The sequence below is a fragment of the Cervus canadensis genome, chromosome 5 (genome assembly GCF_019320065.1).
Source record: "Cervus canadensis isolate Bull #8, Minnesota chromosome 5, ASM1932006v1, whole genome shotgun sequence".
Lineage (NCBI taxonomy): Eukaryota > Metazoa > Chordata > Mammalia > Artiodactyla > Cervidae > Cervus > Cervus canadensis.
In genome coordinates, this window is record NC_057390.1 from 69420937 (window position 1) to 69446363 (window position 25427).

General features: G+C 38.2%; 1 protein-coding gene across 1 annotated transcript in view; it reads right to left on the reverse strand.

The window, feature by feature from the left end:
• The window catches only part of SELENOI (selenoprotein I), a 46193-nt gene that overhangs the window by 7536 nt on the left and 13230 nt on the right, over positions 1-25427 (reverse strand). The window contains exons 2-9 of the mRNA XM_043469151.1: positions 19917-19985; positions 19372-19480; positions 17170-17244; positions 12002-12264; positions 10988-11096; positions 4853-4901; positions 2673-2853; positions 1292-1474 (exon numbers count right to left, since the gene is read on the reverse strand). Coding sequence (XP_043325086.1) covers positions 1292-1474; positions 2673-2853; positions 4853-4901; positions 10988-11096; positions 12002-12264; positions 17170-17244; positions 19372-19480; positions 19917-19985 — 1038 coding nt within the window. The remainder of the gene's footprint in view (positions 1-1291; positions 1475-2672; positions 2854-4852; positions 4902-10987; positions 11097-12001; positions 12265-17169; positions 17245-19371; positions 19481-19916; positions 19986-25427) is intronic.

Sequence of the window (25427 nt, forward strand, 5' to 3'; positions counted from 1 at the left end):
TTTTTGATGGTTTAAGCCATGTTAGTTAGGGTATCCCTACTAGAGGGTAGGCAAGAGCAAGGTAATGTGCCAGCTAGCAAGTATTGTTTACTTAATACTTTTTAGTTTCATTCTCATTCTTAATATTTACATTTCAATAGAAGTAATTAATGTTTTTGTGTGGTTCAGCAAGTTTTACCTTCTGGTCAGAAGTTGTAGAAGTGTTAAGAGAGTGGAAAGACAGTCAAAAAAAACATGTTCCTGGAATTTTTTTCAGTTAGCGTGTGCTTGTATTTTCTAGATTTTTAACAACAAAAATGTACTGCCTTTGTAATTTAAAGATAAACATGGTTTGGTTTGGTTTGGCGTGTGTATATGGAGTGTGTGTTTTCTAAAGATATACTTCTGAAGGATCATAGTTAAAACAATTATGAAAGACACTGGCAACTGTATTCTACTTCATGCATATGACTGATGAATAACAGAATAAAAGCCTAAAAATGTTGATATAAAGCATATAACACTAAATTTGCACGAACAAAAACCTAAATGACTATGTCTTCGTGTCACAATTCATAGACTTATCATGGTTTTTTTTCATCTACTTTGTTTCAACAAATATGGGCTACTTTGGGGAGAAACACTAAGGGCAGGAACACACACAAGGTATAAAAAATTGTTATCAAGCATGACAGATGTCCCGTTTGGCATTTTGTTTCTCAAACTTATTCACAGCAAGGTTCTTTTCAAAACAAACATTATCAAATTTTTTAAAGTATTTATATATATATATATATATATATATATAATAGTGAAAATCTGCAAAGAATCTAAATGATTAAAATAACTGGGTCATGGTTAAGCACACTTACATTAAGTAATTTCCTTGATGGAATACTGTACAGCAATTAAAAATCATAAATATAAGACCATGCTAAGATATGTAAAATAATTACAAAAGAATGCTAAAGTGTAAGGAAAGAGGAAATAAACTGCATGGTTCTGACTTTCATTTTATTATATGGATCTTGGTCCATTTGTCCTGAAAGCAGTTTCTTATTTTAGAAGAGAATATTAAGGTTTGCAGAAGATTTCAAACTAATCCCTCACAATAATTATCCAGCTTTTAAATTATTTGTAGTTTAAAATACTACAATATCTGGAATCGTACACCTGGATATTATCCAAAATTTAGAGAATATCCCAAAATTCTTCCACTTACTCTAATAAGCAAGCTTCTTCTGAAATTTTCTCTCACCTGCATTCCACTATTTAAGAATCAAATGAACCAATTCTGCCCTAGCTTACTCACCACTTGTACTCCATAGTGGACGTGGGCCAAAGTGAAAGCAGCCGTTAACGTAAACAGGAGAATTCTCTCAACGTAAGGGGTTACTCCTACATTCACCACCATGACAATCACAAAAAGAGGAAGCAGCAACCAATTCAAAGTTGGGCACCGGGTACTGCTCATTTGACAAACAATCAGCTGACACTTGAAGTTATTTAAAAGAAAGAGAGAATAATAATTTAATTAAAGTTCTAGTCACTCTAACATTTAAAAAGCATTCAAATAGTTGAGCCAAGATATGTATTAAAACATTACATTATTATCAAGTTCCATAATTCTCAAATGCTCAGGAGTTCAACTGGACCTCTATCCCAGCCTCCAAACCTACGGACCCTCAGACTGGAAGATAATTTAGTAAGGATGCCATAGAAGGTATTCTCCTACTTGATAACAGTTTGGATAAAATAAATTTCTCCCAATTTTAAGATTCTACGATATATATGAAAATAATTTTTTCAGAACAACCTCCCACAGCACCACACAACTCAATTTCTTCAAGGTGATGAGGAGATGCTACCTCCAATTCAGTCATACCATCACAGAAAACACCTCAAAACCTCTTTGGCCCTCTTTACTTCAACACCTTACTCAATTATAGTTTTATTCCTTCAGAGATACTTTTTGTACAATATGGTAATGTTTTTAGATCTTTAGATGAAATCAGTATAAGCTAAGATAGTAAACACATGGTACAGACATAGAAACATAAACTTGGGGGCTAAGTTAAAAAATAAAAACTTATTAACGACTTAGCCTGAGCTAGAGCACAGGCTTCCTGGCAGTCAGGACTAGAGGGTCTCTTCTCAACCCCTCCTGATCATTCCTCCCTGTCTGCACTCTTGCTAGGCTATAGCAGAGAAAGGGATTTTTTTTTTTAACATATGTAGTATTTATTACAAAGTTTTTATTCTATGTTCTTAATTTAAAAACCAGTTGATTAAAAAATATGTGGGGTATATATGTTTTTTTCTCTGTCAAAACCCCCTTCCAAGCTCCCTAAATTAATCATTAGATCTGCTGCCATTTCAACCACACTATTAATAATATTTAGAGTCTAAAGGGAATTATTCCATGAATTCTTCAGCAGGCAACCAAATCAAAAAATTTAAATGATGCCATGGTTCCAAAATACTACCAGTTTCCCAATCCTATTAGTGTCAAACAAAAATAAAATAAAATAACTTTCTGCATTGTTCTGTCTTTGTAGTTATTATTCTTCCAAATTTCTGACTATAAGATCTTTAATATCTACTTATTCTAATACTATATAAGATTTCTCAAACTATCAAATTCTGTCTAATATTTCTTATATGTGTTACGATTTTTAAAAGAAAAATCTTACTGTGCTGTTGGCAAAGGCTGTTCCAACCATTAAGTAGAACACTCTAGGGTGTAACTCTAAAATATCTGAAGGTGACAGGAGGATCCATGCTGTAGACAAAATGAATAGCAAACATGGAGAAAAGAAGGGAACCACAGCTTCATAGACTGAATTGTATTTCAACGTGTTATTTTTATAGCTTCTGGAAAAAAAAATCAAGTAATACAAGAACATTATTACATATAAAACTCAACACTGTACTTGTATCTTTATAGTTTTCAAAGTACTTACACACTTACTCTCTTATATTTATTCACAGTAACCCCACGGCATAGGTAGAACCGACATTATTAATCCCATTTTAGAGGCAGGTTAAGTGAGGATGTAAGAAGTTAAATTTACATAAGTGAAAGTGTTAGTTGCTCAGTCCTTTCTGACTCTTTTGCAACCTCATGGACTATATAGCCTTCCAGGCTCCTCTGGTCCATGGAATTCTCCAGACAAGAATACTGGAGTGGGTTGCTATTTCCTTCTCCAGAGGATCTTCCCAACCCAGGGACTGAATGAGGGTCTCCTGCATTGTGGGCGGAGTCTTTACCATCTGAACCACCAGGTTAAATCCCATTTCAGAGGCAGATTAACCCATTTTAGGGCTTCCCTCATAGCTCAGTTGGGAAAGAATCCACCGGCAATGCAGGAGACCCCGGTTCAATTCCTGGGTTGGGCCGATCCACTGGAGAAGGGACAGGCTACCTACTCTAGTATTCTCGGGCTTCCCTTGTGGCTAAGTTGGTAAAGGATCTGCCTGCAATGCGGGAGACCTGGGTTCAATCCCTGGGTTAGGAAGATTTCCCTGGAGAAGGGAAAGGCTATCCACTCCAGTATTCTGGTCTGGAGAATTCCGTGGACTGTATAGTCCATGGGGTTGCAAAAGAGTCAGACATGAGTGAGCAACTTTCACTCAATCCCATTTTAGAGGCAGATTAAGTGAGAATTTAAATTTACATAATTTGGTACCAAGTGGCAGGGCCAGGACTAGAATGGAAGTCTTCTGATTCCCTAGTCTCATTTACCCGCCTGGAAAAGTTTTATTATCTGGTCTGGATCCTATAAGATTAAATTCTAATAGGAAAAACTAAAATGAACACAAAACCATACTAGAAGAGTACCTCACAGGGCTGCTATGATACACAACTTAACAGTGAAAAGACTCGGAACCAAGATGGGTCACTGCATAACATATCTTAGTGGCTCTGGGCACACAGGTGGTAGCACGCTCATACATGTCTGCTCATCTGAACTGAGCCCTCAATCCTCATCCCAGTTCTGCCACTAATTACATAACCTTGGGAAAGACACTGCCCAATCAGGACCTCAGCTTTAGAAGAATTATCTCAAATTATCTCTAAGGGTTTTAGAGCGTTACATTTTATGACTTCTATGAATGATTGACAGTGGTCATAAAGAGGGAAGATTAAGAGAGACAGGATTGTGCAAGACAAATCTGAGCACTGAAAAATGAAGTGGGAAGTACAAGAAAATGTTCCAAGCAGAGGAAACAGGGAGTGGAGGAAAGAGTGGGAGCAAAAGTAATGAGGAAGGAAAGAACAAAATACATTCAGGTCACAGTAGGAAACTGAGTGTGCTGAGCCCAAGTGGAAATGTGCATAGATCAGAGAGATGGAACTCCACCAGGTCAAGTCCCCTCCCAACCCCTACCCGACTCCTCAGGCACGCCCCACTCTTCAGGAATTTTGATATGGTGCTCTTTAAGAAGAAGTCAGCATAGCTCCAGGGTTTAGTCTTCAACTATACAAGTTCAGAAATTTTATTTTATGATCATGCTAACTAAACTTACCTATAATCAATTTACTAAAACTTACAATCAATTCATAAAAAGAATGTAAACCTATGAATATTCCAATAGGAACATACTCCCTCCCAATTCACTCACACAAAAAAATGACAAATTAGACTGATGAGCCCAAAACTGTTACCAAAAAACTAGTTCTGAGCTAAAGTTGAATTGACTACACAAGCCACTACAGGCAGATGATCCTCATCTCATTCTAAATTCAAAATACAGCTTCATAACCTTTTCAAAATGCCCAGATTTCAAAAGAAAGATCCTAAAATTCACCTAAATAACAATTACTAAAGATTTTCATATTTCTCGTCCAGTTAAAAAATAAAATACTTACCTGAAAAAATTTAACAAACTCATTGGAAGAGTCACGCACAGTGCACAACCTGAAGGAAAGAACATTTAAATTATCATGAATTAATATTCAAGAGAGATTTTTATAATAATTAAATACATACAAAATATGTAGTATTTTTAGATGCAACAATTTTCAAGCTCAGATTTACTTCTGTAATGAAATTAAATACATTTTTGAACAATATTTACAACTGGAAGAGTGGCAGTACAGTTTAGCAGAGACTCACGGAGCCAAAGTGGGTTGAATCTCAGTTGTGCCGCCAACTGGCTATGGGACTTCAGGCAAATTCATTTTTCAGTGCCTCAGTTTCCTCTTTTATAAAATATAGATAATAGTAGTAACAATCCCATAGGGTTTTGAGAATTAAATGAGTTATTACATGCAAAGACTCCTGGAACAGTACCTGATTTATAGTAAATTGCACCATGTAAGTTATTTATTGGAAGAGGGAACCATTAATATTAACATATCCTGCTGCTTCCTTTACACTTCTTTTTACCTCCCTAGCATTCTTAATTTCTCCCCCTACTCTATACACTAATTCTTTCTCCTCAAAGCTAAAAAGAAAGACAGCCTTCCCAAGAAACATTACCATTGTTCCTGCTGTTCTCACTATCTACTATCTTACTCTGCTATCTCCTACCACCCAACAAACTTAACTTGTCTTCAACTCCTCAGCTGCCGCTGCTGCTAAGTCACTTCAACCATGTCCAACTCTGTGCGACCCCATAGACGGCAGCCCACCCGGCTCCCCCGTCCCTGGGATTCTCCAGGCAAGAACACTGGAGTGGGTTGCCATTTCCTTCTCCAATGCATGAAAGTGAAAAGTGAAAGCGAAGTCGCTCAGTCGTGTCCAACTCTTTTCGACCCCATGGACTGCAGCCTACCAGGCTCCTCCGTCCATGGGATTTTCCAGGCAGGAGTACTGGAGTGGGGTGCCATTGCCTTCTCCACAACTCCTCAGCACTCAACATAATTCTGCCTACCCTCTGCAGAAACTGCACTCTTGAAGTTTATCAATCTCTCCTACTCAGTTCAGTTCAGTCGCTCAGTCATGTCCAACTCTTTGCGACCCCATGGACTGCTGCACGCCAGGTTTCCCTGTCCATCACCAATTGCTGGAGCTTGCTCAAACTCATGTCCATCAAGTCAGTGATGCCATCCAACCATCTCATCCTCTGTTGCCCCCACTTCTCTTCTTGACGTTAATCTTTCCCACCATCAGTGTCTTTTCCAATGAGTCAGTTCTTCGCATCAGGTGGCCAAAGTATTGGAACTTCTTCAGCTTTAGCATCAGTCTTTCCAATGAATTTTCAGGACTGATTTCCCTTAGGATTGACTGGTTTGATCTCCTTGCAGTCCAAGAGACTTTCAGTATCCTTTCTTCATTCCTGACTTCTAAGTAAGATGACTCCGCTGACTACCCACTAACTGCAATTCTTTCCTCTCTTGGTCTTGGTGATCCCATTTGCCCAATGTTCCTGTCAGCCATCCAATCATTCAACGGTGTCCTTTAATGGCAATCTACCTCCTGCATATTCCTAACTGATTGACTGAAGGTGCATCTACTCTCCCTCAGAGAATCTTCTCTTACAGCTTTAACCATAAGCTCCCTGCAGCTGACTCCAAAAATCTTAATACTTTTGGGCAAATCAGACAATCTCTCTGAGCTTCAGAGACCACAACTGTACCATGAGGATGGGGCTAAGTGATTTTCTAGGGAACCCTGAATCTTAAATTCTCTGATTCTGTGATCTGTAGCAATGTAAAGTCCTAATCTTTCTCTGTTTCAAACTCCAAACCAATACATGTGGCAACTTTTGCACATTTCATTTGGATATTTCCTTGTCACTCAACGTATTAGCCCATTCTGGACTCCCGGTGACTAAACTTCGCTTGGGGGTGGGGAGGTGTGTTGTCAATGCAGCTATGACATTAAGGAGCAGAGAGAAGAACATTCCTTCAAACAACTCCTAACACAACTTGCTAAAAACACATGAAAAAAACTATAATTCACCAATCAGAAATCTCACCTCAAAAGAGGAATTACTCTGCTACTTCCAAGCCCAACTGGAACAATGTTCCCAGATTAGAAAATCTTAGAGGGAATGGAAGGAGAAGACAAGATGTCTTCAATGTCCTCAGAAACTTTTAGTAGCTTATTTCAAGTTAAGCTGGGGAGCACTGGTAGGAGCAAGGCTAAATGTATTCACCCAGAATCACTTGCAGCTTTCAAGCACTTAACTAAGATAAAATCTTAAGCACAGTAAGCATGTAGAAAGCCTGAGCTCTATATAGGTTGCCAAAGAAAAACACTGTATTTACTGTTTCTTCTCTAAATAGTAAATAGCATTATGTGAACCAAGAACTTCTAGATGTCCAACCTGGCTTTAGAAAAGGAAGAGGAACCAGAGATCATATTGCCAACATTTGCTGGAATCAAGCTGGAATCAAGACAGATGGGAGAAACATCAACAACCTCATATATGCAGATGATACCACTCTAATGGCAGAAAACGAAGAGGAACTAAAGAGCCTCTTGATGAGGGTGAAGGAGGAGAGTGAAAGAGCTGGCTTAAAACTAAATATTAAAAAAACTAAGATCATGGCATCCAGCCCCATTACTGCATGGCAAATAGAAGTGGAAAAGGTAGAAATAGTGACAGATTTCCTCTTCTTGGGCTCTAAAATCACTGCTGATGGTGACTGCAGCCATGAAATCAGAAGACGACTGCTTCCTGGCAGGAAAGCAATGACAAATCCAGACCGTGTGTTGAAAAGCAGAGACATCACTCTGCCGACAAAGGTCCACATGGTCAAGGCTATGGTCTTCCCAGCGGTCATGTACAGTTGTTGAGAGCTGGACTGTAAAGAAGGCAGAATGCCAGAGAATTAATGCCTTCAAACTGTGGTGCTGGAGAAGCCTCCTCAAAGTCCCTTAGAGAGCAAAGAAATCAAACAAGTCAATCTTAAGGGAAATCAACCCTGAATACTCGTTGGAAGGACTGATGCTGAAGCTGAAGCTCCAGTATTTTGGTCATCTGATGAGAAGAGTCAACGTATTGGAAAAGTCCCTAATGCTGGGAAAGATTATGGACAGAAGGAGAAGAGGGTATCAGAGGATGGAATGGCTGGATGGCATCACTGATGCAATGGACAAGAACTTCAGGAGATGGTGAGGGACAGAGAGGCCCGGCGTGCTGCAGTCCATGTGGTTGCAAAGAAATACAACTGGACGACTGAACAACTCTAGGTTGTATTTGATCTGCTTTCTGTAAAGAGTATTTAATTGTTAAATACTTACCTAGTAAACTCTATATATGAGAATGATAGAACCCACACACACGCAGACCTGCTTTTCTTATTACATAGGAAGGTCTAGACTTCATAATATAGGAAGCAATGGCTATCGAAAAGTTAGAATTCATAAAAAAAGATTGAGGAGAATGAGATGAACACCAAGGATAGCATGATCACAACAAATATTCTGGTTCCTCATCAACGGTTCCTTGTTTCCAGGCTTATTTATTAAATAAAAAATTCAATAAAAAACACCAAGACAAAAATGCTTTAAGTCAAAAAAGATATAACAACAAATAAGAGGGAAAATGTTATTTATATCAAAATAAAAGATTACTATACTTAATAAAGTGCTTCTAAAAATAAAGGAGGTCATTAACAATCCTATAGCAAAAACTGACCAGAAAAAGATAAAAATGACTCTCAAACACTAGGAAAGTTCATCCATAATAAGGGAAATACAAATTAAAACTCTACAGATATATCATTTATTATCCCAAACTGGCAAAAATCCAAAAGTGTGACAACATACTACATTGGGAAAACTAAATAAACAGGTACTTTCATTTATGGCTGGTGGGAATTCAGTATCAGACAACCCATATGGAAGGGAATACAGCATTTGGTGAAATTGCATACCTCTGTCCTTTACTAACAAGTCTACTTCTAGAGATCCCTTCCAATATACCCTGGCAAAAATATGAAAAAGACATTTACATGGATAAGATGATTTACTTCAACAATTTGTGTATCAGCAAAAAACTGGAAATAACCCAAATGTCCATCAGTATAAGGCTGTTTGAATAAACGATTGCATAATCACGCAACGAAGTACCAGGCATTTGTAAGAACAACTGAGGAAGATGGCTATACATCACTATGTGTATCTCTAAGATACACTATTATGTGAAGAGAAAACAAGAGCACAGGTAGTAAAATATGTATAGTAGGCTACCATTTACCATGAAAGAGAGTGATAAACCACACACGCACACTTACTTATAATAACAAAAAAACAACAAAAGATTAAGTAAAAAATTAAAAACTAAGAATATGACACAGACTAGACTTCTTTGAATATACCTTGCTTTATATATAGATCTGACTTTGTAATTATGTGAAAGGAAAAAGTAATCCCTAAAAATCAAAACTAAAATGAAACGAACTTAAATGTACATATCCACAGTTGGTGGCATAACCACAGAATTGGAACTTTAGACTATAATAACCCAACTGGGCATCTCTATTGGAATAAACCATGAGGACAAACGGAACTGCAAAACAATCAAAATCTTCAATGATTTTCAGTAATGATATCGTTGCTCATTTGGGTACTATATTCTGAGACTATAACTGTTTTATGGAATAAAGCAAATGAATTTTTTGTGTCACTGAAAGCAAAGACTTTTGTCCGAGTTTAAAAGAAAAACAAATATAAAATCAACAAAGTTAAGTAAGAAATCTGTATTATCAAATTTGATTTGAATTTATTAGTATGAATTTATGAGGTAGTTTATCAAAAAACAAACTTTATTCCCCCACCTATCCACTGAAAGAATGGATTCCTAAGCAATGATCATCAGTATCCGTTAGTACCATTAGCTGAAGAGCTGAGGCAGAACTTTGGAACAGAAGTACAAAACCTCAACCCTCTGGTCACTATTGATACCATAAAAAGAGAGACAATTAAGACACTATGTGCCTTCTAGTGATACATTAAGTAGTACCATTACCTAATAAGAACAGTTGCAAAAATGTATATACAAAGAGAATTGTAGCCTATTAAAGTATCTACTTAACATTCCAAAACTTACATATCAAAGATACCATTTTATCTCTAAATTAACATTTAAACGTAAAATGCAGCAAATCTGCCATAGGACAAGCTGCATAAATCAAAAGATTCACTCATAGTAGCAGATGAAAAATAGCTAGCCGTTTCAAGGTAAAGAAATCACAGTTATACAGCCACCCAAAAATGAACATTTGGTAGATTACAGCAGGGTTCCTAAAATATCTGCGGTCCAGAGCGACAGAAAATCCCTAAACTATGCCTTTTCTGAAAGCCAGTGCCTAATGCACCATCTTCTTGGCTTTCTCTAAGGTTTCAATCCCCACTCTGCAACCAAGGTTCACTGGGGGTGGGGGTGGGGGTATTTTTTAGATAAGAGAACAGAGGAACAGCCAGTAAGTATTTTTGTTGTTTTAACCCTGCAAATTTCTCAGTGCCACTCCTGGTGCCTCAAATAACAACCCAGATTCCTCTTCCTCTTTGCCTCTTTCCATAAAAATTTTCTCCCTGACTCAATCATCCTGTAGATATCCACTCTGTCTAAAATCAAAAAGGAAGCATTACCATGATCAAAACCTTTACTGAGCATTCAGAGGCTTAAGAAAGAGTGTGTCTGAGAAGAAAAGAAGCTAAATTTTTGGAGTGGATGTATTATAAACACTGTGCTTTGTCATTCTATTTCCTCAAACTAATAATCTCTGATTTCGAGATAAGCAGTAGAAATCAATACTGAATGTCCATCTAAATGTAGATCCTCCAATATGATCTAAATTAATTTGAATAGTTATTTTACAAGGTTTGTGTGATATATTTTGGTATTTCCTTCTGATTAAATGCAGCTTGGTGCTGAACAAAAGCAACACAAAGAATCCTTATTTTCCTTAATGGTTTGGTTGAAACCCTATAGGTTGTTGGGTTGTTCTACTTGCTGTAGGGGAAAGGGTATTGTTGCTTGTTACAACCAAACACTGGTTTTGATAACAAAGTGATGTTAAAACAGGCTTCAACATGGAGCTTCTTACCAATGATCATTGCAGTGAATAGGTCTCTATATAAGAAATTAAACAGGAAAGGTTCATACCAGGCCTCAACTCCCACAACCGCAGTCACTATGTAGACAAAAGAAATAGTCTGGAAGGAAAATGCAGACAAAAGCATACAGAGTATTAACAGCTAGAAAGATCAGGCAATCAACAATGCTTTATGCAGCATAAATCTAGGAAACAGTTTTAGTAACAGCAAAACATATGCTTAGATTTGATACTGTGGCAAGTCTTCCTGCCCTTAAAGTTGGTTGTTTTTTCTTTAATAACTAACTTCTAGACAATGCAAGCAAGGAGCCTGCTAAGGCACCTCATAAATTGGTTTAGCCACAGGATGATCCAATCTGCCCACCCAATCACCCTCTTCAAACACACTCCAACTTCTGATTCTTTACTGGAGCCTCAGACGCAGAGAGCAAAATGGCGACACAAAAAGCTGGGATTCTAAGGCAGGGAGAGTTAATAGCAAGCCTTGGTAGTAAGAGAAAACTCTTTACTCACTGAAAAGCTGGCCATGAAGACAAAAAGCCAACAATTTTATGTGCATAACTTTCTTCATAAAATCAACAGTTTAAATGAAGGTTTGTTAAGAAACTGTTCATTTTTCAGTGTAATAATGGCACTGTGTTTATATTTTTTAAAAAGAACTCTTACTACTTAGAGATATACAGTAGCCTATTTATCACATGTCAAGATTTTCCTTTAAAATAATTGGGAGGTGGTAAGGTAAGGAAGAATATATATGAAACGAGACTGGTCATATGTTAACTACTGAAGCTAAGTAACAGGTACACAAGGGTTTCATATACATATACTTTTGTACATATTTGAAATTTTCCATAAATAAGTTTAAAAAATATATAAAATAAAAAGGGAAAAAAATTTAAAGCATCCATCAGCTCTAACCAAAAAAGCATAAGGTCAATAAAGAAGGAATGACAAACTCTCCCAAAAATTTATGGCAATGTTGAAAATTTAAGAACACATACTTACCACCTGGCTAATGTCATATCCCCATGGCAGGAAAAGAATCCCTGTGTTATACTTTTCCCAGTGAGATAGGATGAAAGAAAACAAAACTACCCATAGCAGGAGATAAAGAACAAAAACACTGACACCAGATGATCCTCGTCCAAAAATGGAATACACGGTGACAACAAAGTAAACACATGACCAACTATCCAGGCCATGGTCAAAAAGCTCCCCAAGCGGGGTGCTGGAATTGGTTCTACGGGCTTGCTTTCCATCCACACCATCTGCAATCGAAACACATTACACAGGGAAAGGTCAACGTCTGCACCAGAATGGAGAAAGTCGTCTTTAATAAAAAAGAGAGAAATGCAACAAAACATATCAGCGTATCATAGAAATGTTAATTAACTAAAGTATAAACATCAGACAGAACTATAAAAATCCAACCTTTAATTCCTACAATGCAAAGATTTCAGAAATAAAATCTGTAATCTCTCCAAGTTTAATCCAAAAATCAAAATGTTAAAGTCACACTGAATGGTGTCTATTTTCCATCTGAAGCAGCATTCTACTCTGAACTCTAAGCATTGAACTCTGAATTCCTCCAAATCTGCCTAGTAACTGAGTTGTTCCACTACCCACAAATTCTTAACCCTCCAGAGAATACTCAATAGTTGTTTATTATGATTTATACTCCTTGCTCTAGGATCCAAAAACACTCAGTACTTCAGACATAACACCTATTTCATCCTGTTACATATCACAGTCACATCTTTACAGATGGACCACTTCCATAATTTTAAGTGTTTTCAGAAAAGGCTTTGTCAGTTCTAACGAGATGGATGAAACTGGAGCCCATTACACAGAGTGAAGTAAGCCAGAAAGATAAAGACCAATACAGTATACTAACGCATATATATGGAATTTAGAAAGATGGTAATGATAACCCTATATGCAAAACAGAAAAAGAGACACAGATGTACAGAACAGACCTTTGGACTCTGTGGGAGAAGGCGAGGGTGGGATGTTTTGAGAGAACAGCATTGAAACATGTATGTTATCAAGGGTGAAACAGATCACTAGCCCAGGTTGGATGCATGAGACAAGTGCTCAGGGCTGGTGCACTGGGAAGACCCAGAGGGATGGGGTGGGGAGGGAGGCAGGAGGGGGGATCGGGATGGGGAATACATGTAAATCCATGGCTGATTCATGTCAATGTATGGCAAAAACCACTACAATATTGTAAAGTAATCAGCCTCCAACTAATAAAAATAAATGGGGAAAAAAAAAAAAGAAAAGGCTTTGCACATGGTGTTGAGTAATTATAAGAATTAAATTTACTGAAACTGTACAACACACTATGAGGGGGGCGGCGCTGCACTGCGCAACTTGTGGGGTTTTAGTTCCCCAACCAAGAATCGAACTCCAGCCCTCGGTAGTGAAAGTGAGGAGTCCTAAACACTGGACTGCCAGGGAATTTCCATGATGTAGTATTCTTATAGTATGTTGGCTCAGCGGTAAAGAATCCACCTGCCAATGCAGAAGACACAGGTTTGGTCCCTGGGTCAGGAAGATCCCCTGGAGTAGGAAACAGCTACCCACTCCAGTATTCTTACCTGGAAAAATTCCATGGACAGAGAAGCCTGTGAGATACAGTTCATGGAGTTGCAAAAAAGTCGTACATGACTTAGTGACTAAACAACAACTATTCTTGATGCTGTGAAGATTATAAAAATCTTAGAATAAACTAAGTTTGTACTCTCAAAGAGTTTAAAATTGAGAAAGGAGACAAAACATGACAGATATGCTGATATGATGAATCACAAGCCACAGAAGAGTACAGAAAAGTGACAAGTTCTCTTTAGGCTAGGATAAACTAAACTGGCTTTCCAGACAAGATGAAATCTGAGTGGGGACATAAAGAATGAGTTGGATTTCAGTAGATAAGAGATAAAGAAGTGTGTCATTTCAAGAGGAGGGAGTACTATCAGCAAAAACACTAAGATGGAAAAGCACGTGTGTGTGTGTAGATAACGCCAAGTCGTTTAATTCAACCAGAAACTATACATGAAGAGGGCAGTATCAAAAGGCTAGAAGGGAGATTTGAGCCCATTTTAAAGTATCAGGGAGTCTGAGGAGCTACTAAAATTATCTGAGTAGAGTAAGAAGAGTGAAAGCCAGGCAGTGTTTCAGGAAGACAGACCTGACATCAGTGTGAAGGACAGGATGCGTTGAGAGGGAATGTGGTGGGAATGAAAACCTGGAGGCGAGCAAGATATTAAGAAAATAAAAATGACAATGCAGTAAAAAAGAGGTGAGTCAGAAGGACAAGAAGATCTGGGTAACTAAGAAAGTGGTAGTGTTACCAGAAATAAGAACGTCTGAAGAAGGAGCAAGACTGATAGAAAAGATGCTGAGTACAATTTTATATGCTGAAATTGAAGTGCTGACAGGATATCTACACAGTAATGTCAAGCAACTCAACTTAAGGGTAATTTACTAGCAACTTAGAAGGTAAATAAAGGCTAGATACTAACATGTGAGTCAACTCAATAGTGTTAACGATCAGGATTACCAGGGAATACCAGGGAATAACGAAGGAGAAAGAGAAAGCACGTTGAACACCTTTATTTAGAGGCAGAAACAGAGAAGCCTGGGGGTGCGGGGGAAGGAACAGTAGAGGAAGAGAAAGGGATAAAGGAAGAGGGGAAGAGGGAGAGAGAACATACAACCTAGCCAAAAAGGAAGGACAGAGACTGAATTATAAAAATTCTTCCTCCAAAGAAACAGTTTTGTTAATTAAATGCATCAGAATTAGACTAATTGTGGGGACTTTCCTGGTGGTCCAGTGGCTAAGACTCCACACTCCCAACACAGGCAGCCCAGGTTCATTCCTAGGAACTAGATCCCACATGCCGCAACTAAGTTTCTGCAGGCCTCAACAAAGATCAAAGATCCTGCATGCTGCAGCTAAGACCCAAATTTACATGCCGCAGCCAAATAAATAAATAAATACTCAAAATTAAAAGAAGTAAAGAATTAGACTAATTGCAAATATTCAGAGTCAAGGAATTTTAAATTCCTTATTATTACTTTGTTTATCTAGCTCACCACAGTATTATCCCCAACGACTAGCTCAGACTGTGGCAAAGAAGGCCTTTAAAATATTATTGAGGGACTGTATGAAAGCATGAATCTCAAACTCCTGCCTGCATACTGATCTCTCAGTTATATAGGATTGGGAGCTTGTTTGCCCCCGAGTAGCTAAAATATTTCCTAAAAATCTTTTCTCACTATTTGCTGCCTTAATTCCCTATTCTCAGTGCCATTTCTGTGCAGTTACCACAAGTACTGAATTCATGAACTATGTAATGATTAGGTTTTCTATGTCTTCTCATTGAACCCATTCTGGCTCCATACTTCTGGGGTCTAGATATGTCTCATAATGTGTTTTCATAAGAAAGGCAATTCAGCTCACATCCCATGTATTATGAAAAACACACAAACAAAATCTGGAGCAATGCCCTGTGACCCAACACATTAATATTTCTGCAGCAAAACATAAGAACAGCCACACTGGTAGAATAAATGAAGATTATAAACTGTTAGTTCAAGGCAAGCTTTGCAACCAACAGTTCATGTTAGGTCAGGATTTTTGCCAGAATTGTGGCAACCTAAAACAGGTAGAGAACACAGTACAGTACGTCAAAAGATTCTTGCAACACGCTATGAAAAGCCAGAGCCTTCAGGCCACCCTCTCCTTGTCCCTATTCCTCCTGAGCAGTCCTTAGTAACCAAATTCTATAGCAAGAAAAAAAATTTTTTTTGACTGTGCCACGCAGTCTGTGGGACCTCCGTTCCCTGACTAGAGATCAAACCTGGGCCCTTGGCCATGAAAGTGTGGAGTCCTACCCACTGGATAGCCTGAGACTTCCCTACAGCAAAAATTCAAAAAACCAGCTTATCTTTAATAACGAATGCACAAAGCCTCCGTCTATAGAGTTTTAAAAAGAGAAAAACTAGGCTTTTGTATAATTCTTGATTTCATTCTCTTCCTTCCCCACTCTTAACAGCTCTGGCCACTCACCACACCAGGATTTAATCCCTGTACCAAATTATCCTGGTGTTACAAATACAAGTCATCTTTATCTGAAGAGACCTAAGCAACTTTTAAGTCAGGGTCTGCTATATCACATTCATTTAAAAACCATGTACGGAGTGCCTCCCATGTAGCAGGTACTGTTCTTAACACTGGGTACCCAGTGAACTAAATAAAGCACTCACCCTCAAGGAACTTATATTATACACACACACACACACATACACACACACACAAATGGGGGAGGGGGTACACCACACAGCTTGTAGAATCCTAGTTCCCCAACCAGGAATGGAATTCCCACCCTGTGAAAAGTGCACAGAGTCCTAACCACTGGAGCACCAGGCAATTCCCAAGAAACTTAACATTTTAGAGTAGACCGACAACATACAAGTGGGTCATATGGTTTTAAGTGCAATGGAGAAAAATAAAGCAGGGAAGGAGACCTAAAGAGTGCAGGACAAGCCGCGCAGACAATCCCAATGAAACGCACTCTTGGCAGACTAGGTGCTGTGACCTGGCCCAGTGGACTTCCCTGACCACTGCATCCACCAAATAAAATCTGATCACTGCTGTGTTTGTTCCCCTGCTATACTCTATTACAGCACCTTTCCCAGTATTTTGCAACTATCTGACGTGTCAGTACTGCTTCCCAAACTCACAGCAAAAATGATATCTTATTCCAGAGTTGGGAAATATTTTTTGTAAAGGGCCAAAGAGTATATAGTTTACACACTCTGGGCCAAATGGTCTCTGTTGCAACTACCCAACTGTGCCTCTGCCATAGGAAAGCAGCCACAGACATGCAAAAGAATGAGCAGTGAACCACCACCTACACAAACAGACAATCGGCCAGATTTGGCCCACAAGTGGTAGTTTGCCAACGCCTATCCTATTCTCCAAATTCCTAGCAAATGACAATATTTTTCACAGAGAAACTCAAGAACATATTTATCAAGTTAAACAGGATATTAATAAACCCTAGTTAAAATGAATTAAGCATAGGAGAAAATGTTAACTTACTGGGTAGCTACCCTTGCTGACAGTTTTGCCAGCCATTGACTAAAATGAATGCTTGCCAATTTCTTACCTAGAGTGTAGGCCATGAAATTGAGGATGCCCACTACAATCCAGACCCAGTCGGGTACATGCTTGTGACCTGGTGCTGAAAGGAAAGCAACTCCAGTTTTAATGCAGTCTAAGTACAATTGTTGGAACCATAGCCTATACTGTCAAAAGAGAAATGTTTCTCTTTATTAAATAAAAGTAGAAATACTTTATATCTTAAATGCATAACTAGGTAAATATTAGAATATATCAGCAAACTCGCACAAAACCCAAGAAATAACTGCCCAACCCCTCATAAACAATAAGCATTTATTTTGAGCTTTAATCGTAACTGAAGACTGACTGTTCTTCTTTACTTAAGTGTCTAGAATGAAAAATAATGTCTTTTGAATTTAAAAAATGCTTCTGTTTAATCTGATCCTTGGTGTTTATGATTATATACAAACATGTAAAAAAGCCTTCAACCTATACTCTCTCACTAAATTATTAGCTGAACAAAAGACCTTCAGATTTGGGTATAGATAAATCACCTCAACTGGATGATTTAGTCATCAGGATCATTCTGAAGTGTCTGGACCTCACTTTTTCCCCCTAAGAACAAGTGAGCTTCAGGAGGTCTGGGTTCTAGTCCTGGCTCTGTAATCAACCAACAGTGTAGCCTTGAATATATCATTTAACCTTTCCTGATTTCTACTTCCCAGAAATACTGGGACTAGATGGTCCACCTGGTCCTTCAAGTTCTATGACCTGGGGAAATATATATAATAGTTACATATTTTAGAGCTAAGTAAATAATTTTATTTAGTCAAAAAATACTATATCTAGTCACAAAGATTTTGAGGCTGTTCTGAGGATTGAAATACAATTTTTTTAAAAAACCCACATAATATCAAAATTGTGCTTCACAAAATTTAATCTTTCACATGGTATTTTATGATATTCAACTACTATTTTATTTCACATAGAGAAGTGATGGTTAAAATTTTCAGTTTATAAAGTCAAGCATAGGTATAGTTTCAATATTCAGAATTCTTAAAGTAATTAAATATTTGAAACTCTAAATTCTCCTACAAACACAAGGTTTTCAGAGATTGTTAGTTTCTCTAGGTCAGTGCACAAAAGTCTGCTGAACCCATAACACAGATGAAATACAGTATTAAAACTCCTGACTACATCATTTATAAGTATTCTTATTGGAAAATATATCCTCTAACTTAGAATGCAAAAAACACTCATCTACCTCCATCTTTCTGTTGTTCTCAACTTCACCCACCTGTTGAGGAATTAAAAAAACCTCTGTCTCCCACATATCCCCTCCCCGCCAACCCCAAATACACTCCAGATTCTCTCTGGCCAGGGCAGAAGCTGGATATGGAAGGAAGAAAAGACCAACAGGTCTGAAAGAAGATGCTGGGAAAAGGCTGAAACTGCCTACAAAGGAACATTTTTCCTCTCCTTCTCAGTAAGGGCCAGACTTCTGTCAATAAATATTTAAGGTCTAACAACCATTTTCAGGGGGCTTCCCTGGTGGCTCAGTGGTAAAGAATCTGCCTGTAATGCAGGAGACCAGGGTTTGATCCCTGAATTGTGAAGATTCCCTGGAGAAGGGAATGGCTACGCATTCCAGTATTCTTGCCTGGAAAATTCCACAGACAGAGGAACCTGGCAGGCTAAAGTTCATGGGGTCACAGTCGGACATGACTGAGAGATGAACATTTTCATTTCATTTTTCAACCATACTCTGAGGAAACTGGGAGTTATTAAAGGCAAATACAAATGCTGTGCAGAGGGCAAGAGAGATCATAGTCCCTCTATAAAAGGGGGACTTTTATTCAATAACTAGAAAGAGGGAAGGGATATTTCTGGTAGGTTTGTTGGGCCTTGCTTATATTCTTTTTAGGCAAAAAGTCACAGTCCTAATTTTCCATCTTCTTATAAATCTAATTACTCTTTATATACAAAAACCTCACTGCTTTTTAGATAGCATATCCAAATTCTAGGAAACCAACTTGGTTCCCTGATGGACAGGGAAGCGTGGCGTGTTGCAGTCCACGGGGTCACAAAGAGTCAGACATGACTGAGTGACTAAACTGAACTGATAATATTCAAAACTTTTCAGAATTGCAAGCATCTTAACAGAATCAGAAAATAGCCATATCTTATTTTCTATTTAAGATTTTATATTAAAGATATTTAAGATTTTATATTAAAGCAATAATCATACCTGAAGCATAAAAGTCAGGATCAAAGTATGCCATAAGTAGAAAATTGAACACAACCAGCAGAAAGCCAGAGAAGGTTATCAGATTTGGAGCCAGCCAAGTAGGAAATACCTATTTTTTTCCAAAATAATTACAAAATAATTAAAGTAGTGAAATCTCTGTCCAGTATATATCACAACATACAAATGTGTCATAATAAAAGCTATAAACTTGGATTATATGTAGGTATTATATACATTAAATTGCAAATCATAATCTCCAGTTAATAGAAATAAGCATTTCTGTTTTCTGTTTTAAGTAATTGTATAATCAACAAACTTTTATAATCATAACATACTTTAGAAGCATTTTATAAACATAATAGATCTAGAGTATAAGCTTATACTTCAGTGATAAGATAAATCAAAAGGTATGTGACTAAGGGAAGGGAGGATGGGAGAGGCAGTTTCTCTAAGTGTCTTATTGTTACATCTGCAATACTCCAAAAAACAGTTTAAAATACTTAAACTTTACTAAAACCCAAATGCATGCGCATTAATCATCTCACCTTTACTACAGTGTTCCAAAATGGGTGCATGACATACAGAGAGAGTGGGTTGGTATCCACAGCACTGTACTGTTAAGAAATGAAAGAAAATATTCAGAGTTAATCCTTGCATAACAGCACATAGAACAATATTTCTCAAACGAAAATAACAGTATAAAAATAACCTAAAGAATATATCTATTTATATGATGTCCTTATCTAAATAACAGAACTAGAAAAGCATGAATGGGGCAAAGACGGCCAAGTACAGCCAGATTTTTTTTTACTCAAATCAGCTTTTATGATATTACAATGTGGCAGCAGAAAATTTTATATTGCTTTCAAGTGTTCCCCTACTATGCAGGATAATAAGCGCCCTGTGCATTCACACACAGACCACTCAGACAACCTCCTTTATCACTCTCAACTAATGGTAACCTTGCTGCTTCACCCTTTACACCATTACTAATGCACTGACTAGTGGTGCAATCTTGGGCAGGTTATTTAAATCCTCTTAGTTTTTTCACCTATAAAATTAGGATCAAAGTTTTACCTCAAAAGATTGCCATAAGGATTAGATAAACTAACATCATACATGAAGCACTTAGAAGAGTACTGAGCCCACAGTAAGTGCTGTATGTATAAGCATTATGTATCATTAAGTGTGTTTGGAGCACCAAAAGAATGACAGATCCCTTTACAGCAGGAAAATGGATTCCTTAAATAAGCAAAGGAAGAAAAGAACAGGTTACATTATATTCAAAGGTATGCCCCAATTGTTGAGCTATTTAGTAAAACTTAGAAAAATTCTAACAAAAGATCTGTATATAATTATGTAATACTTTAAGAGTCATGTTGATGACTTATTCATCAGAGATACACATACTGGAGTGCCTGGCATGTACGAAGCATTCACTACATTCAAAGAAGAAGGGATACAAAATTGGGAAGAAACAATTCTCATCCTCAGGGACTGGGAATACCACCTAATTTAACAAGCTGACATTTAAAAGATAGCATACTAGTCAAATGCTTGAAAAAAGTTTCAACTGTGTTTTACACTTATGTTCAATATGACTATAAAATAAGTAGCAAGCACTTAATCTGATTTTTAAAAAATCATAATTAAAGATCAAAATTTCTTCCTGAATTCGCCCTGCCCCTGCGACTTTACCACCCCCAAATCCCACTCCCTTCCTGAACGTTTTATAGATATGCAGGAAATGTTTCCCACCGGTGTTTCAAGATTCAAAAGTGAGATGGAGCAAAAAGTAAATAAATAGAAATCATTTAAAATACTGTTCACAAAGAGTCAGCTAGGAAGTCAAATGTTTATTCAACAGAACCCATGTCTGAATGCCTCCACTTCTCCAACTCATTTGGATGAAATGCGATAACTCAGAAGAAAATGATGAAGAAGAACTCTGTTCAGAGCGAGAAGCTCTGCAGCTGCACCCAGACTCTCAGAAGAAGCCCACCTTACATGAATATTACTGTCTGTGCTAAAGTCAACTTCTCCTTGCACGGTTCTCTACAGTCTACAAAGCTTTTCCAAGTAACAGATACCATGCATGACATCTGAACCTCTGCAAAATGAACGTGACTGCAACTGAGAGGACCACCTGAATTTACGTTTTCAGACTGAGGACAAACAACCAATATGAACCCTGAAAACTGCCGAAGACAAAGTGGGAGGGCCCTGGCCTCCTCCGTTTCACCAAGGTCCAAACCCAGACCCACATGATGTAGCCAGCAGGTCACATAAGCAGGAAAACCAGACATTTCAACTCTATCACCTGCTGCAAAGTACAAAAGTTGAAAGAAGTCCAAATTAGAAGAACACCGTTCAAGACATCACACACACACACACAAAAGACATCACACAAATAGTTAACACAATGTACAGAGTACAATGCTTAATTCAAATGTTTGCTGAATGCGTCTCATTCAGCAGCTTTCCATAATTCGAACTTGGATCTAAAAGAAGGTCATTTACTCATGGTATATTGATTAGAAAAGCTCCTCTTTTGTAAATTTGGAGTTTTACCTCTAAATCTCTATTTCAGGGGAACAGTAGAAGTATGAAAAGATTACAAAACTCAATACAAAATGGTGTCTGCCGAACTGGATTTTTTACATTTAATAATAGCTGATAAGCTCAAGTATAGCGAGAAAATTTAATATGAGATTACAAAAGGTAGCCAACAATAAACCTAAAGAGGGCTCTGTGGTTTAGCCTTACACATTTGAGTATTTTTTTTCAAGGTCACATATCACCTGGTATAAACAAAGAAACTCGAAACTGTCTTGTGAATCAATAGGAGGAAAGAAGGAGTCAAACCTTTCATATGCCTGAAAAAATAAGCAAAATGTAAACTTTTAAAGGTGCCAAACTAGATTCAGTTAATGCCTGTCAAATATATTTTTATTTTCTATTGGAATGATGTTTTGGTAGACACCAGAATATCTGACTCAAGTAATAATCCCCTGTTAAGGCCTGCAGAACTTGCTTGACCTATTGGGTTGGCCAAAAAGTTCGTTCGGGTTTTTCCTTCGTCCCAAACGAATTCTTTGGCCAACCCAATACAATCTGTTGGGCTTCCCTGGTGGCTCAGAGAGTAAATAATCCACCTGTAATGCGGGAGAGCTGGGTTCAATCCCTAGCTTGGAAGATCCCCAGGAAGAGGGCATGGCAACCCACTCCAATATTCTTCCCTGGAGAATCCCTATGGACAGAGGAGCCTGGCGGGCTACAGTCCACGGGGTCACAAAGAGTTGGACACGACTAAGCGACTAATCACAGCAGAGCACAAAACAATGCTGGGCCAGACAAAGCCAGTGCCCTGGAGAAACGCTTGCAAACCACAGCCTGAGTTTGAGAACCATTCCAAGGCAAAATCTTAGAAACACAACAGTTCAGGAGACGTGTAGTTCTCACGTATTCGTATTTACGTATTTATGTATTCGTATTTACGTATTCGCCTACGGGAATAGGTAAAAGTCATCGGCCTCTTTACATTTTTTAATTTCTGGCCATGCCTCATAGCATGTGTGATCTTAGTCCCCCCACCAGGGACAGAACTCACACCCCCTGCAGCAGAGTCCCAACCACTGGACCACTAGGGAAGTTCCAGGCCTCTTTTTAAATGCCTCTGGTTACCAAAACACTCATTACTTCTAAAAATACCCCAATCCAACGCTAAAACAATTTTTCTACATGATAGCAAAATCCTCCCCTCGCCCCATACTTCCTATCATGTTTTCAATTTCCCTCACACAGCTAAACAGATACGGTTCTGATTTTTCTTCCAAACAATAATGCTTTCCATATTTAAAGATGGTTCCTGTCGCACTAAATCTTCTCTTCACCTGGTTAAAAAATCTCACATTCATTGTGCTGCTCCTCTCTTGTCACAGTTTCATTCCCCTTCATCATCAAGGTCGAGTTCTCTCGAACAGAAGTTGGAAAACTTATTCTGGAAAATGCCAGAAAGTCTAAATATTTTAAGTTTTGCAGGCCATATGGTCTCTGTCACTGAAGCAGAAAGAAGTCACCGAAAATAAGAAAACAAATGGGCATGCTGTGCCAAAACTTTATTCCCAAAACAGGGTGTCTGGGGGCTTTAGTCTGACAACCAGTGCTCCATTCAATCCATTTTGTTGTTAAACCAACACAAAAGTGTGATTCAGGGCAAAAGGAACATTTCAGGTGGTGCATGAGTACAAAGAACAAGAACTATTAGCCCTTCTTCCTCAATAACTCATTTCTCTAACAGGTGCTCAACATAGTATTAATTTCCCATGGAAATAAAGTCATTCTGCAACTTAGACACAACTTCACAGTCACCTGAACTCCTCTGGCCTCTCTTATACAGACTGCAAAGCCACCTTTCTCTACATTCATGTGAAGTTAATTACTGGAACCTAAGTGTAAGACCCTACATTTACCATTTTAACACTTCATCCTGCTAGAGATGACTCATCTTTCTGATCTCCTTGGAGGTCAGACTCAGTAATCTATGTTCTAGCTATGCACCCCCAAATTCTTAGCATGTAAAACTGGGCTTCCCAGGTGGCTCAGTAGTAAAGAATCTGCCTACCAAGCAGGAGACACGGGTTCAATCCCTGGGTGGGGAAGATCCCCTGGAGAAGGAAATGGCACCCCGCTCCAGTGTTCTTGCCTAGAAAATCCCACAGACAGAGGAGCCTGCCAGGCTAGTCCACGGGGTCAGAAAAGAGTCAGACGTGACCTAGCAACTAAACAACAAACAACAAAGCTGTCATATTAGCAACGACTTCATCTAAGTCTCTATAAAAATGTGGATCAAGGTTGAATTTCTAAACAGTCCCCGCAAGATGCTATTCACACATTTAGTCATTTTTACTGGGTATAGAATTCTGTACTGTCACCAAAGGCAATTAGTCAACCTAGCCCACAAAGAAAAGTCTTAATGAAATCCAGAATTACCTTAGATAATATTTTGTCAAATATTAGAAAGTTGCAAGACCTTTTTTCTTTTTACTTTAGTACAAGTCTGGAAATAAAGCAGGGTTCATTCTTCACTCATTCATTCATTTATTAAGTCAACAAACATGTGTGACTGAGGGCCTATGACTGTGCCAGGCACTGTGCTACGCCGCCAGAAACGTGCAGTGAACAAGACGCCGTGTCCTGTGTTCACCAAGCCCGTAGTCTAAATGTGAGAAAGACGGCAAGCAGGGAAGCAAGTCACAATCACAGCTGTGATCAGTACCATGAAAAGCAATAAATGGGGTGCTGTCCCAGAGGACCAGAGGACCAGGAATGTGTCTAAGGTGCTCAGAAAAAGCTTCTCTGAGGAGCGGACACTAAAGCTGAGTCCTAGAAGATAAGACAGGTAAAGAATGTACAAGACAGGACAGTGAGTAAACAAAAGTGAGACTATTAAAGAGAACATACTGTTGAAGATTCCATTTATATGAAGTTCAAAATCAGACAAAATTAATTTACGGCAAAAAGAGATCATAGTAACAGTCTGATGAGAGGGACTAAATGGGGGCCCTCTGAGGTGCTAGAAATAATTCTGTTTCATGACCTGGGTGATGGTTACATGGGTATGCATAAACGCAAAAATTCATTAAATTATATACTTAAGATCTGGGCATTTGTATATAATTTATACCTTAAAAATGAGAGAGAAAATAAAGAATATATGTGTCACAGTATGCACGTGTGTGTGTGTGTGCGTGTGCGCAGTTTATAGGTAAAAAATTGGGAAGGAGGGAGGGTTCGTGCCAAGACACCTTCTAAAGCAGAGAACAAAACGTGGGAAGACCACAAAGTGGAGGAAAACCACTCCACAGCTCATGAATGAACAAGGAAGAGTGGTATGAAATGAGACGTTGGCAGACAACACCGAAAAGGTCCACAGTGAGTTTTATTTTATCATAAGCCCAATGCATGTCCTGATTTATATTTTTAAAGGATCACACTGTTTATGGTATAGAAAATAGACCGGAGGGCGGCAAAAGTGCAAAACAGGTACAAAAGTG